Genomic DNA, 15,079 nt, shown 5'->3' with positions numbered 1-15,079 from the left:
TTCCCTGTGCCCAGGGCTGGGCCCTGGCAGTGCGTCCAGAGCCCATCCCAGCCCTGGGTGCTCAGCTCTGCCCTGCAGAGCCCTCCCAGCACAGGGCACTCTGGTGCCAGGGGCACCTCTGGCTGGGCAGGCTCTGATGGCAACAGCAGAGCAACCCTGAGGAGGCTGGAAAAGCACCACTGCTGCTGCCTGTGAGGCCCAGGGGGCTGATTTCTGACACTCCCTGCACCATTGCCCTCAGAGAAGAACAGCTTTGGATTTTCCATGCTTCCTCCTGAATGGAGACATGAATTGATCTTTCCCATTGCCCATCCCTGGGAACCCGAAGCAGAACACTGGAAGTACAGGATCCTTCCCTTTCAGGATGCCCCTGCCTTGCTGCATTTCCTGAAAATTCCTCTTAGAAACCCCAGCAGTCATTTGGAGCTGTGATCATTCCTGACATGTGCTGCACCGTCTCGACAGCAGAAGGGCCCTGCCCTGCCTTCCCCTGTCAATTGGGGTTTGCTCCTTGCCCACAGCCCTTCTCCCCAGCCCTGGAGCAGCTCCCTGGGCCGGCTGAGAGCTGTCCCTGGCAGGCAGCAGAGTTCCTGCCCAGCAGTGCCCTGGGCTGCCGGACCCTGCTCTGCCCCACAGCCCTGGGCACCCCTGGTTGCACCCCCGGCTTCACAGCTCTGCCAAAGTGCCCCCCAACAGCCCCCTCCTCACCCATCCCATCAGCTGGGGCTGGGCCAGCTTTAGGAGATGCCTCCAGGAGCTGCCCCTGCACTGCCCTGCAGCCCCAGACTGCCCGTGTGCAGCCCTGCCAAGATTCCTCCTGCAGGGAGCTCTCAGTCACCCTCCCAACCCTGAGCCCCTTGAAGCTCTGTGTGTGCCCTGCTGGTGTCCCTGAGCTGCCCTGGCAGTGCCCTCAGCCCTGCTGGGCTGTGCAGAGGAGCTGCTCCTGGGCAGAGCTGTCTCTCTGCAGCGCTGCCCGCTTGCCAGGAGCTCCCTGTGTGCCAGGAGCCCGGCCCAGCTCAGCAGCACAGACACAGCCCCAGGCACTGAATGACCCTCGGGGGTTGGGGATGAGTCCCTGAACATCAGACAAAGAGCAAGTTAAAGAAACCTCTGAAGAATTCCAAGTCAGATCCAAGTCCACAGTTTCTCCTGGCGTTAATGGGTCCCACTGAGGGCCAGCACTCAGAAATTGTCCCCTGCTTCCAGTTAGAGCCGAAAACTGGAGGCAGTGATAACAGGTGGGGACAAGCAAAGTCCCGGGGTCTGTGATGCTGAATAAATCTGGCTTTGTTTTGTTCTTGCAAAGGGCCAAGGCCTGACCCCCAGCCCTGGGAAGGGAGATCCTGTGCCTGCCTCATTCCTCAGGGCTCTTGCTGGGGCTCTGGGATGTGGGGATGTGCAATGGCAAGGGCAGGAGCATGGGGCAGCACCTGTGTCTCAGTTGGATGAGACTGAAGTGTTTTGCTAAGGGGGATGAGTTATGAGGAAAACCAAACTCCTCCCTCTAAGCAACTATAAATCGGAAATTAAGAGATTCCAGTTGAGGAAGTATGGAGAAAGGAAAATAACAGCTCTTTATTAAAGGATATCTGTGTATTGGCAGAACAACAAAAAGGGGAAAAAGTGGAAAAGGTTAAGAAGGGGCTCTTCCCACAAAACTCCCGCTGTCTGTGGCTGGCTGTGGCCGGGAATTCCCCCTTTTGGCCGATGAACACACGCCACTGCCAACACGGGAACGGAGGAGGGAAAGGGCGACCTCCTCCCCAAAAGGTTCCTCTGTAGGGGGGTCAAACCTCTCCCATGAAGTCCGAGCAGGTCCGGGCTGGGGGCAGAACAGGGCGCAGGAAACAAAGGCAAACGGGAACCAACAAACAGCCAGATGAGCAGGCCGAGAACAAAAGGACCTTGGAGCCTCTCCAACACACCCCTTGGCCCTTAAGGTCAAAGTGAAGGGCCTTGCCCTTTGCCCAGGAGAAAGCAAAAAACTCCACCCCCCCAGAGCCTTCTGAGGGCTCCCAACCTGCAATGTGGGCTGGGCCAGTTCTTTTGTGGGTGTGAGTCACCCAAGGCAAAGCCCCCTCCCCCACTGAACATCTTTCTTTTCCAGTGGGGCAGGGCAAAGAAAAATTCCTGCTTGGTTTTTTAGAAGAAGTAAAGCTATGACAGGGATCCCCTCCCCCCTGCCCTCACTGCCCCCCAAAAACAGGGACTGGGGAGAACTGGGAAGCTTTACTGGGAACACTGGGAACAGCCGTCTGAGGTCAGAATAAAAGCAGGTCTTGGGGGGACACACGACCCCCCAAACTCATCGTGGGGATGGACTGGGGGGTCCCGGCTGGGCCCGAGGCCACGGGGAGGGGCTGCGGCCGCCGTCGGCTCAGGAGCTCTGTGGAGAGAGAAAAGAGGGTGAGAGCGGGGTGGGGGTAAGGGGGGGAAGAGAGGCTGTGGGAGAGCAAGGGGGGGGACACGACCCCCATTTGGGGACCCCCCTTTACCTTCTCCCACAGGTAGAAGCCGAGCCCCAGCGCCAGGAAGACCAAGCCCAAGACGAAGCCCCCGACGCCCACCAGGATCTTGCTGCGGACGGTGTCCGGTGGCATCTCTGGGGGGAGCCGGGGGGGTCAGCACCCCCAAAACCTCCTCCCACCCACCCCCCGGCACCCCACAGAGCCCGGCCCGCTCTCCCCCAGCCCACCCGGGGGTCCCTCCAACCTCCTGCCAGTCCCTTCCCAGCCCCTGCAGGGATCCCATCCAGCCCCTCCCAGACCCTTTAGGACCCTCCAACCCCCTCCCATCACCCCCTGCACCCACCAAACTCCCTCCCAGTTGCCCCCAGTTGCCCCCTTTCCCCCCCGGCCCCCCTGCCAGTTGCCCCCGGTGCTGGGGGGGGCCGGGCCATACCCCAGTGCCGGCTGAGGGGGTGCTCCAGGCTGACGTGCTCCACCTGGCAGCTGTAGGTGACCCCGCGCCGGGGGGGGATTTCCAGCATCACCAGCACCTGGCAGCTCCAGTCCCCGTTGGGGACCACGTCGGTGGCCACCACGTGCTCCGGCAGCTCCTGCCCATCCTGGAACCACCTCACCTGCACCGGTGCAGGGTAGAAATCCATCACGGAGCAGAGCAGGCGGCCGGGGCCGGGCTGGGAGCTCGACAACACCAGCGAGATGGACACGCTGGGGGGCACTGGCAGGGACGGGGGAGACACTGGGCTCAGCTGGGGGGCACTGGGAGGGAGGGGAGAGAGCTTAAAAGACGTTAGTAGGGATTGGGATGGCACTGGGAGGGACTGGGATGGCAGTGGGAGGGACTGGGAATAGACTGGTTTAGAAGGGGATGTGCTGGGGGGGGGCACTGGGGAGAGATTTGAGAGATGTGGGTGTGAAGTGAGAACGACTGGGAATGGATCGAGAGGGTCTGAGAGTGGAATGAGAGGGACTGAGAGTTAAGTGAGAGGGACTGGGAATGATTGGTCTGGACTGGGAAGGAAGCGATCGGGACTGGGAGGCTGAGTCCTGATGAGGGAACTCTTTGCTTTGGGTCTGCCTGGCAACTGGAGCGTCATCAGAGAGACACTCTGGGATTGGCTGAGGGGCGTGAGCTCGGTGGCCCCAGTGGGGTGGAGACGGGGGGGGCACTGGGAGAGACTGGGATGGACTGGGATGGACTGAGAGGAACTCGGAGTGGGCAAAAGGCTACGGGAACGGGCACAGGGAGGGCTGAGAGGTCTGGGGTGATTCCCAGGGAGGGTTCGAGGGGCTCCAGGGTCATTCCCGGGGCAGGGCCCGAGGGGACCCGCTCTGCCCCAGGCTCACCTCTCCTCTCCACGCTGAACGGGGTACCAAGTTTGTAGTTGGACCGGCAGTACGTGTCCACCTGACCCCGTTTGTACTTCAGATATTCACGGTGGCTGTTGTAGTCTCTGGCCTGGATCTCCCCAAATGGGGTGTCCCCCACATAGACCCCCACATCACTGTCAAAATGCAGGAGCTGCTCCCGGTTGTAGAAGTGCCTCTCCAGGAACCTCACCTCCTCGGTGCTGTTGATGAAATGACACTCCTGTTTTCCCATCCACTGGAACACCCCTGTGTGTGCAGGACACGGGTCAGGGGGTGCCCCTTTCCCCCCCATTATCCCCCAGCCCCCCACAGCAGGGTGGGAGCTCAAGGGACCACCCCGGACCCCCCTTTCCCAACCCACTCCGTCCCACGGACGCCCCAGCACCGGCTCTTGAGTGAGGGGAACCCCCTCATCAGTCCCCCGGGGATGGACAGCGGGGTTGGGGACCCCCACAATGTGGATACAACCCCCTCCAGAGCCCCAGGAACTGAACCCCCCACCAGGGCTCAAGGAACACCGAGGGACCCCCATGGCACCCCCCTGCCTGCTCTCCCACACCCCCTTGCCCCCCTCCCTTTCCCACCGTCCCCCCAATCCCCAGAACCCCACACCCTCACTTTGGGGCTCCAACCCCCTTTCCACTCAGTCCGGCACTTCCGAACCCCCTCCCACTCACTTCTGGGGCTCCCACACCCTCTTTTCTCCCCTCTTTTCCCCCCTCTTTCACACCCTCTCCTCATTCCCGCCCCCCCCCCCCCGCTCACCCGACAGCTCCTCGCCCACAGCTGGGGGGGCTCCCAGCACCACCAGCACCGCCAGCACGGCCCCAGCTCCCCGCACACGCTCCATGCCCAGCGCCGGACAGCTGCTGACAGCCCAAAACCAGCCGGGCGGCGCCGTTTTGGGGGGTTTGGGGCGCGCTGGGCTTGGCTGAGGGCGCAGTTGGGGCCCTTTTTTCGAGGCGTCTTCCCGGCGACTGATGAGTCATCAGCGCGGCGCTCTGGGATTGGGCGCGGGCGGCGTGGGCGCTTTGGGATTGGCTGAGGGCCGTTGGGGGCCCCGCGGCAGCCCCGGGGCTGGGGGGTTCGGGGGGGCCCAGAATTTTGAGGGTCTGAGATGACTCATACCCCCCCATTCCCAAAGTTTTAATGTCTGGGAGTGCCCAAACCCCCCTCTTCCCAGCAGTTTTAGGGTCTGGGAATGACTAAGTCCTCTTTTTCCAATATTCCTCTCTTTGGAATATTCCTTGGGTCAGCTGGGATCAGCTGTCCCAGCTGTATTTCCTTCCAGGTTCCCTTGCCAGCAGAGTGGTACAAGGAGCAGAAAAGGCCTTTGCTCTGTGTAAGCACTGCTCAGCAATAAAAAAAAAATCACTCTCCTTATGTTCACATTCTGGTTTAAAAAAGAGAATCAGCACATTGATAGGAGAGGAATAATTTTTAATCTACCTCTTTACGGTGAGAAAGAGGAGGTTTAGTTGGAGGGTTTCCAGGACACTCATTGCTGTTTTACATGGGAGATACAGGAGGACATTCTCCCCTGTTTCTTCTAGTAGAGGTATTTCCAGTTTACACTGGAGCATGTGTTTTCGAACTTTTGAGCCTGATTCAATAGGAATGTGATAGCTTTGGTTAAAGAACTTACACCAGCCAGTAATAATGCAGCTGCCTGTTGGCCCCATGAACCCAATCCAACGTCATGACAGCACTTGGAGCTGTTATGAAGGTTTTGAAAAATCCTAACTCTCTCCACCTCTGATGTTACAAGGGTGTAGCACCAGAGAGAGAAGGGTTCTCAGTTTCATCTAGATTTGTATTGACGTGATCTTGTCATTCCCTCAGACAATGAAATGTTTTTCTTTGGTAAAAAGCTAAGAGCAAGTAACTGGAGCTAACAAGGACTTCTGGGACTAGACTCACTCTTGAGATTAAGAACTTTCCTAGCTGCTCACTGGTCCTCTCCTCAATCCTCCACAGCCCAGTGCCTCCCTTGGGAGGGACTCAGCTAAACACAAAGGCCTACTTAAAACTTGTTGAAACTCTAGTGCCTTGGGATATATGCATTCAGCATCTTAGAAAGAAACTTCATTGTCTTGAGAAGAGGGAAGCAAGGGCTGTGAGCAAGGCCACAGGGGAAAAACTGGAGAAACTGAAAGACAGAGGCAAATTCAAGCTATTTTTAATCTCAATGACTGAACACTGACATGCTACAATTAGTTACTGATCTGTCCCAATTAGAGGTCAAAATAGTCTGCTTATTAGCACAACACTAATTGTCTTGTTTCAGAGCATATTTGCTGTAAGACCTGTTATTTCCAGGGCTGACTCACATGTCTCTCTGATGACAGAGAAAGACAGTTCTGCGAGGACTTCGGCAAATAGGCTGTCAGAAAGGCATTTGCAAAGGAGGGTCTTCAAGGTCATACAATCACAGAATATCCTGAGTTTGAAGTCATTCACAAGGATCGTCGAGTACAACTCCTGACCCTGCACAGGATAGCCTCAAGAATCATACCATGTGTCTGAGTGTTGTTCAAACAACTCTTGAGCTCAGACAGCCTTGGTGCTTTGACCACTGCCCTGGGGAGCATGTTCCAGTGCTCGACCACCCTCTGGACGAAGAATCTTTTTTTAATATCCAACCTAAACCTCCCCTGACACAGCTTCACGCCATTCCCTCGGTTCTGTCACTGGTCACCAGAGAGAAGAATTTAGTGCTGCTCCTCCAGTGCCCCTCACGAAGAAGCTGCAGACCACAATGAGGTCTTCCCTGAGTTTCTTCCAGGCTGAAAAGACCAAGTGACCTCAGTCATTCCTCATATGGATTCCCCTCTACATGTGTCACCATTTTCATGTCCCTCCTTTGCCGTGTCTCCAATAGCTTTAGATCCTTCTTATATTGTGGCACCCAAAACTGCTCCAATACTCCAGGTGAGACCACCCCAACGCAGAGCAGAGCGGGACAATCCCCTCCCTTGACCATCCAACAATGCATGACCTGATGCCCCCTGGACACAGTTGGGCCTCCTGGCTACCAGGGCACTGCTGACTCATATTCAACTTGCCATTAGCCGGGACCTCCCTTTCCACTGTGCTGCTTTCCAACACCTCGCTCCCCAGCCTGTCCGTACATCCTGATCCTAACCCTGACTCTAACCCTAATCCTAACCCTAACCCATCCCAGGTGTAGAATTGGTGCCCTGTTGAACTCCACATGGTTGGTGATTGCTCCTCTCTCTGTTTTGTCCAGGTCTCTCTGCAGGGCCTCTCTGCCTTCTGGGGAGAGAGTTAACAGCTCCTCCCAATTTAGTATCATCTGCAAACCTACTTAGAATCCTTTTGACACCTGTGTCCAAGTTGTTTATGAAGATGTTGAAGAGCACTGGACCTAAAATGGAATCCTGCAGAACCCCACTTATGACCAGTCGCCAGCCTGTTATAACCCCATTTACTCTTTGTGCCTGACTCATGAGCCAATTGCTCACACATCACATGATATGTTTATCCAGCTGTGGTCTGGACAGTTTGTCCTGAAGGATCCTGTGAGAGACAGTGTCAAAAGCTTTGGTGAAATGCAAAAAGATTACATCAGCCGGTTTCCCTTCATCAACTAGATGGGTTACCTTGTTGTGAAGGAACATTAAGTTTGACAAGTGGGACTTTCCCCACATGAATCTTTGCTGACTGTGACTGATTACCTTCAGGTGTTTTTTAATAACTCCCAGAAAAGCCTTCTCCATAATTTTTTCAGTATCTTATGAAGATTTTGAATTTCAAAGTCCTTAAAAATGTGTAAGTTTCTTCATAGCACTGTCTTTCGTGTCAGGACAGGTCCAGTAAGAGTCAATGGGGCCTTGACACATTAAAAATCTTATTGTGTGCAGTAACACTACAAATGTTTGTAGTAGTTTTACCAGCTAAAGACTGGTCCCAGAATAATGCTTATGGGTTGTTTCTAAGTTAAACAGAGTTTTAGTTTGTATTATTAGCTGGGGGTTTCTTTATATGAAAGGAACCCTTTTCCTCCTGTTCAATGCATACGTCTGTAGGAAGATTCATGGTTGAAAATTTATTTTGATTAAGCCGAAGTTGCAGTATTTTGTAAATGTGCATGGTGCAAGAAAGAAATTTAATCAACTGGGATTTCTGTGGGGGAAGTATCTACAAGTACAGGATTCAGAGCACATGAATGAACAGATTAGAGAAACTAGTGACACCCTTTCTGGCAACCGTCATTGGTTGCCTCATCAGAGGCCTTTACCCAGAGTTCTTGAGGAAGAAGCATCCAGGTCCCTGGCTGTAAGGTGTGCCTGGTGTTTCTCACCGAGGCTGGGACTGATGTTACCTTTGTGTGAAGGGAAAGGTCATTACCCTTCGAGCCTGCGCAGTGGATTTTTTAGGTGAGACACAGCGTGCGCTGAACTGAGCCCACCCTTTAATACTAAGGTTCATCTGCTGAGGCCGAGCGAAGCTTGGACGGTGGCAGTGAGGTCCCCAGGACGTAGGTTTGTTTAGAGTGACCTTCTCTTAGATGGATGGCCTTACAGGGCTGATGAGCTCCATCTGCCCGGAGGCGTTCCCTGACCGGGAATCGAACCTGGGCCATGGCGGGGAGAACGCCTCATCCCAACCACTAGACCACCAGGGGCCCCCTTTGTGTGAAGGATGTGTGTTTGAATTGATGTGTTGAGTAATCAGACGAAGGAGCTGTGGAAAGAGATTAACAGACTACACTGTGAGGCAGGAGGAACAGAAGAGGAACAGGAATAATGTAGAAATGGCCATCTGAACTACTCATGCTGGACGGCCTTTACAATTACTGGGGGGAAGAAGTACAACTACTGTGCAATTCAACATCCTAAAAAATCTAATCAGACTAAACATCTGAAACAATTCAATAAACTATCGCTCTAATTCAATTGCTCTAAAATTGCCTATTGCTCTCCACTGACTGTTTAAGAAGTCTAGGACGATTGTTTCAGTTGTCTAAATCTTGCATTTCTAAAGCTACTTACATGACTCTTTTTCTCCTGAAATCCCATATTTTAATAATAATTGGAGTACTGATACTAGGAAGCAAGTCCATGAATACCCTTCTATCTCTTTACCTTACCATAGGGTCTAAAAAAGTCTAAAAAAAGCACCAAAAAACCAAGTGTAAGGTCCACTGCTATATGGAAACTGTGAGTTCCATAGATTTTCTTTAACAATTAAACCCCTAGAAGTCTAAGAGGTCTACAGTTTCAAACGTATTTCTTCATAGGAGTAACATACATGATACATGTGATGACAAATCATGTCATTGTCCGGTGGAGGGCTTCAAAGATGATGAAGGGACCGGAGCATCTCTCTACGGCTGAGGGAGTTGGGTCTGGTCAGCCTCAAGAAGACTGAGAGGGGATCTCCTCTATGTATATAAGTATCTTCAGGGAGGGTGTCAGAGGATGGACCAGGCTCTGCTCAGTGGTGCCCTGCAATAGGACAAGGAGTAACAGGCAGAAACTGATGCATTGAATCCACCTGAATGTGAATATTCCACCTGAAAATGAGGAAGAACTTCCTAGGATGCATATTAATAGAAATGTCCCTTCAGGCTGTCAAGTCAAGCCTGGAGAAGGAGATCTCAAGCCTTATGGGTGTGGTTTGTCTTTATCTCATGATGTTTTGGGCACATAAACACTAATCATTTGGAATGTAACCTGACTTCAGATACAGACGTCTATTTGCAGGTGTGTACAAGCCGCTGGATGTCTGAATTCCCAACAGAGTCAAAATGAATCAATCCATGAGTGGAACCTGGTGACCAAATCTACTGCAAAAGTGTATCTGGCATCTATAGTGCACAGTGACAGCTTAGACACCAACTTGAAGTGTAGATATTTGGATATTCTAATGACTAAATAAAAATGTTCAGTGTAATTTTACATGTCCAGATATTGCATCTGCTCTACAAATGCCATTCCAAAACAATATGAGCCTTTTATAATGATTGTAACTCCCAGAAATGTCATATCTAATCTATTAGGAATCCATGCTTATAATCACTTGATAGATATTGAACCATCATTCATAGACTATAAGTCCAAGATTAAATCAATTGTTCCTGAAGAACAGAATTTCTAAATTTATTTTAAAATCTCTATCTATCCCACCTTTAATGACTACCACTAAATCACTCCTATTTACCTTTGGTATGGTGAAAGTAAAGATACAATTAAAACAACAGTCCACCCTCTCCATTATAAAAAAAATTAGACACTGAGAAATCCGTCTATAATTGCAAATATCACGCCCTTGGATGAACTGGAGAGCTACAGAAGAATCTTTTTTAAGTGACCCAAGAGTATGGATGAAGAACTGCAAGTATCTCAAGGGGAACTTCAGCAGCTTCAAATACTTCATCACTTTTAAGATACTTCTATTTTTTTTTAAATTTTGCCTTTCATAAGCAATCTTCACAAAACATTCACAGAACAAAGACTGAGGAGCACCAGATACACATCTTGAAAAAGGGTCACAAAATCATTTAAAGCCTGGATAGTAGAAGTGTATCCTTTAAAAGAAAGAAGCCGCTGGTGAAGCAAGCTGGTGGATTTCTTAGTCTGTAGTAAGTTTTGCTTTCCATTCATCTCAGGACTTTTGGCAACACAGTAATGGAATATGTGGGGAAAAAAGAATCTGGTGCCTGCAAATGACCTCCAGCAGCTATGGGAGCAACTATGAGAGCTGTTTGGTGTTTTGGTGAGGCAACTAACTTGCCTTCTCTTCAAATATATGGAAGACAGCTTCCTTTCTTCTTGCTGTTATGAATTGTGTTCATTTGGCTTCTCTAATTTGTGGATTTTTGTATTCAGTGTGGAATTCATTTACCTTCACTAGGCATATTTGAACAGGACTCCAGGTTCAATTTATGATAAGAATCCATTGCTTATAAAAAACACTGCCTGGGTACATTTTACACAGTTTAGAATTTCCTTGCTATCTTCTGATCATCACTGCAGAACGGTTTGGGTCTCCTATAGATCCTGAGTCATATCTGAAAAATGCCTTTGATTACTTAAGGTATATGAGAAGAAATGGAAAGCTCATCCTTAAGCCAGTGAATCTCACCTCTATAGTCTCCAAATTCATAGTTGCAGAAGATCATTCATCTTCTAAAAGAGAAACTTGTGAAACGTAGAAATATTTCTTTCTGGAGGAAGTTATTTGCCTCCATTTCCAATGAAATATTAGATTTATTCTCCCAGACTTCAATGAGTGACCTTTATATCCTTAAATTAGGCCACGCAAATCCTACCTTTTCAGTCATGGAGTGCAAAGCTTTCTAGTTAATATATAATATATAATAATATGTCCTAATAACATATCATAATAGTCTATAATAGAAATATTAAAGGCAAAAACCATATATGAAATAATGGGTTTTGATACAAATTCTATACAAAACAGTCTGCTCTTCATATATAAAAAGATTTAGCCAAGACTTGGTATAAAATATTTATAACAATGACTCTAAAATTAAAGAAAGGTCTTTGAGGCAGATATGCAATTTTGCACACCTTTTTTTTTCCGATAACAGTCTCAGAACTCATAACCAGTGCTCAGTAATTTCCTGGGCCCTGTATTATAACTTGAATTATATCTCCTTTTCCCAAAGAAATTTACTAAACATTTTTAGGAAATAAATGTAAATTCATGAAAATTTATTGTTCTCAGCTCTTTCAGTAAAATCAGAATCCTGAACATTACTCTTTTGTTCAAAAAGTCAGAAACAGGTAAAACACAATTTTCTGCAGATAGAAAGGAAAAGAAAAAGAAAAAAAGTTTGTTTATTTAAGAATTTCTTCAGTATGTGGAAGAAGTTTCCTTTCAAAATCCTAACATAGCATCTAACACTCTTTCTTACAGTTCAACATCTCCACTCTTTCTTTCCTCCCCATAAGCTGAAGTGTTCTTGGGAATTATCTGGAAATTCCTTTTACTGAACAAGAATTTACAGTGAAAAATACCACTACAACCATCTGAAACAATGCAAATATTCTGTTGCATTTCCACACTAAATTAATATTTCTCCATTTTTTTCTCAGGGCTCTTTTCACCTCCTCATTCCTCCAACTATAAATAGTAGGATTCAATAAAGGAGTCACCACAGAATAAGAAAGTGAGAGGAATTTATCAACAGATGCAGAATAGGTGTATTTTGGCCGCAAATACATGGAGCTTACTGTACCATAAAAAAGAATCACAACTAAAAGATGTGAGGAGCAAGTAGAAAATGCTTTCTGCTGGCTTTCAGCTGATGACATCAGAAGAATTGTGGAAATTATGCGACTATATGAATAAATGATCAACAAGAAGGGACACAAAATAGCAAAGACAGCCACCACAATGACTTGAATTTCACTTGGGAAAGTGTTACCACAAAGCAGGTCCAAGAGGGGTTGAATCTCACAGAAAAAGTGATTGATGGCAAAACCACAGAAGGGTAAGTTGAATGTTATGATGGTGTGTACCAAGCCTACAGCAGCTCCACAAATGTAAGTTCCAGCAACCAGACTTTTGCAGACTCTACTGTTCATGACAATAGTGTAATGCAAGGGGCAACATATTGCCACGTAACGGTCCAGTGACATGGCAGCCAAGAGGAAACATTCAGCAACTCCAAAGAAAAGGAAGAAAAACATTTGCGTTGCACATCTTGCCTTGGAGATACCTATTGTTCCCACCATCAGATTCTCAAGAATATTTGGTATTATGACTGACAAATAGCAGATATCCAAACAGGACAGCTGAGTGAGGAAGAAATACATGGGGGAATGAAGGGTGTTATCACCATTCATTGTCAAAGCTATCACTGCGTTAGCCATCAAGGTGAGAATATAAAGAGATAATAAAACTACAAAGAGCAAAGGATGCAAATGAGAGATTTCAGAAAAACCCAGGAGTCTGAATTCACTCACTTCACTGAAGTTCCCAAGAATCATCCCTCTCTGGTACCTAGTAGAACTATTCTCTCTTCGTTTTTGCACTCAGTAGTTGATGACGTAGTAAACAGACAGGCAAATTGGCAATCCAAATACCACTGCCTGATTGAATAGGCAAAAGGATGAGTAGAATTTAGAAATTATCAAGATTTTGAGAAGGTCTTCTGAAGAGATTAAGTGGTCTTATGCAAATGTTTTTGTCTCTATTTTTGACTGAGGCTTCTTTTCATAGCACTGCCTTCAAAGTTTGCGTATTTACTAGTGTCTTCAATGCTCAGCTACAGTTTTTACCCTGCAGAACAAGGGGGGAAAAAAAAGCAAATATTTTTTATGGACTAATCAGTTCAAGTTCCAACAGCATCAGTAGCAACATTTGAATATAACAAAGATAATTTCACTGTTATTTAAGTGATCTACTCTGGGGATGCATGCAAGGTCAATTGGTCCAAAGCATCTTGTGACTGTACTCATGGCTAGGCTATACAGCATGAAAAGGGTTAAAGGGCCCTTACAAGAGACAGGCTTTGCATGCACAAGGATTTACTTGTGGCATACACAGCTTACGGCAGTCATGTATTCTGAAGTTACCTTGTGGGTAGCGTGGTGGAAAAGAGGAAGAAAAAAGTCCTAAATCATGAGGTCTCCAGAAAAACATTCTACTCTGAGCATTCTGCAGTGAATAAGGAGAGGTGTTTTTCCCCAGCACTATATCCTATATATATATATTTATGAAGTCCACTGAGACTTGCTAATGCTGATTACAGCAATAAAGCATAGTTGTTACTCACAGGTTGGTTACTAACTATGGTGTATGTATATTAGTTGATTCACAGACACTCTTTTTGGTCTCTCCAGTTTTAGATAATTTGGAATACACTTCTATATAAACCTAGATGTTCTCATGCGACATCAAGAGTTGTCTTTGACTTTGAAACAATTACTATTACTTCATAATTATCACCAAATTAGTGAGACAGTAGTCACGTAAGCTTGTCATATTTATGCTTTCTCAACAAAATTTGAAGGTGAAGCAGAGGTACAGTCCACATTCATATGGGACTGTAAATCCTGCTGAGATAGGAATGGAAGGCTGCAAGTTACAAGTGATCACAAATCACTTCAATAAAACTGTCAACTTTGTAAAGGTCTTGGCCAGAGTCAGTCATCTAGAGTACCTTTATAGCCTCTGGGGAGAGAGATCCTCTTAATCTTTACAGTATACCAGAATCAGGCGAAACAAGCCATAGAAGTGCCTGTTTTTCTCCATTGACTATAAAAGATATTCAGACCCCCAAACCAAGAATGCAGACACAGAATTATCATCAACTTTGTCATCTAAACCTAGAGGACCTGCACCTTAGGACAACTTTGTGGGTATGTGCAGGGAGATGATAAATTGCAAAGCAACATATGAAGACCATGAGTGCACAAAAAGGCCTTAACGACCCTGCCCTATGGTCTCCAGCCGTACTCTCTGTCCACAGACCCATGATCTTCATTTAAAATCACTTCAGCTTATATTGACCCTGAGCAGGAGACCGTTATGTGTTTAGGAGTAGTGATGCATGTAGCAGTTCACCTGAAAAGGCCTAAGCTTTGCTGTGCTGAACATCCAGGATGACCCTCAGGTCTGGGCTGTGCTCATCTCTTGGCCACAGGTTAAACTCAGCAGCTCATGATAAGCAGGCAGCTTCCACTCTTACTGGTGACACCACTACCTGCGTGGCCTGGCCTGTGTCCAGAAGCGAAACAAGTTCTCATGAGAACAGCCTTTAAGAATAAAGTTGTTTCATTATGATGGAATTATATAATAGATTGAATGATCAAATGGGAGAGCTACCTCTATGGACAGGATCTATGCAGCACACCGTGGGAAAATTCATTCCCTTCTGCATGAGAGCAGGGTTTCCAGGACTGTAAGGGACAAGATTTGTTCGTTACTCATCTTGATTTTTAATATATCTTATTAATTTTTTTTTTTTATTTAACCATTTGTTGTGGTCTTATGATGTGGTTTCTTATTTAGATCCATTAGCAACCCTGCATTGGCTATCTCAGCACAATGTCCCTTTAAATGCCAAAGAGACAATGTCCATCTTCCATAGTCAGAGGTAAAGCAGTGTGCACTTAGCCTGTTAACTGGCAGGATGTCATTTCAATCAGCCATTATCATTGAAACAGGCTCCAGTTCAACTTGGATCAGAGTAAATCTGCATCGAGATTTGACTATCCCCAGGTCTGACTCTGACAGACACGTGC

The 15,079-nt window shown here is 47.7% G+C and overlaps 2 protein-coding genes and 1 pseudogene across 2 annotated transcripts; 1 reads left to right on the top strand and 2 right to left on the bottom strand.

The window, feature by feature from the left end:
* The window catches only part of LOC135404433 (zinc finger protein 239-like), a 352,167-nt pseudogene that overhangs the window by 209,047 nt on the left and 128,041 nt on the right, over positions 1-15,079 (top strand).
* On the bottom strand, positions 2,795-8,442 carry LOC135406258 (class II histocompatibility antigen, B-L beta chain-like). Its single transcript, XM_064640686.1, has 3 exons — positions 8,382-8,442; positions 3,813-4,082; positions 2,795-3,183 (listed from the first exon to the last, which is right to left on the bottom strand). Exons 1-3 carry the CDS (start codon positions 8,440-8,442, stop codon positions 2,795-2,797), a joined length of 720 nt encoding a protein of 239 aa, XP_064496756.1.
* On the bottom strand, positions 9,218-12,960 carry LOC135406257 (olfactory receptor 10C1-like). The gene is made up of 2 exons (XM_064640685.1): positions 11,894-12,960; positions 9,218-9,307 (listed from the first exon to the last, which is right to left on the bottom strand). The coding sequence occupies exons 1-2, from the start codon at positions 12,818-12,820 to the stop codon at positions 9,218-9,220; spliced, it is 1,017 nt and encodes a 338-aa protein (XP_064496755.1). The 5' UTR covers positions 12,821-12,960.

Source organism: Pseudopipra pipra, chromosome W, assembly GCF_036250125.1.
Source record: "Pseudopipra pipra isolate bDixPip1 chromosome W, bDixPip1.hap1, whole genome shotgun sequence".
Taxonomy (NCBI): Eukaryota; Metazoa; Chordata; class Aves; order Passeriformes; family Pipridae; genus Pseudopipra; species Pseudopipra pipra.
Note: the sequence above shows the minus strand (reverse complement) of the source record. Positions and strands in the feature narration are given on the sequence as shown.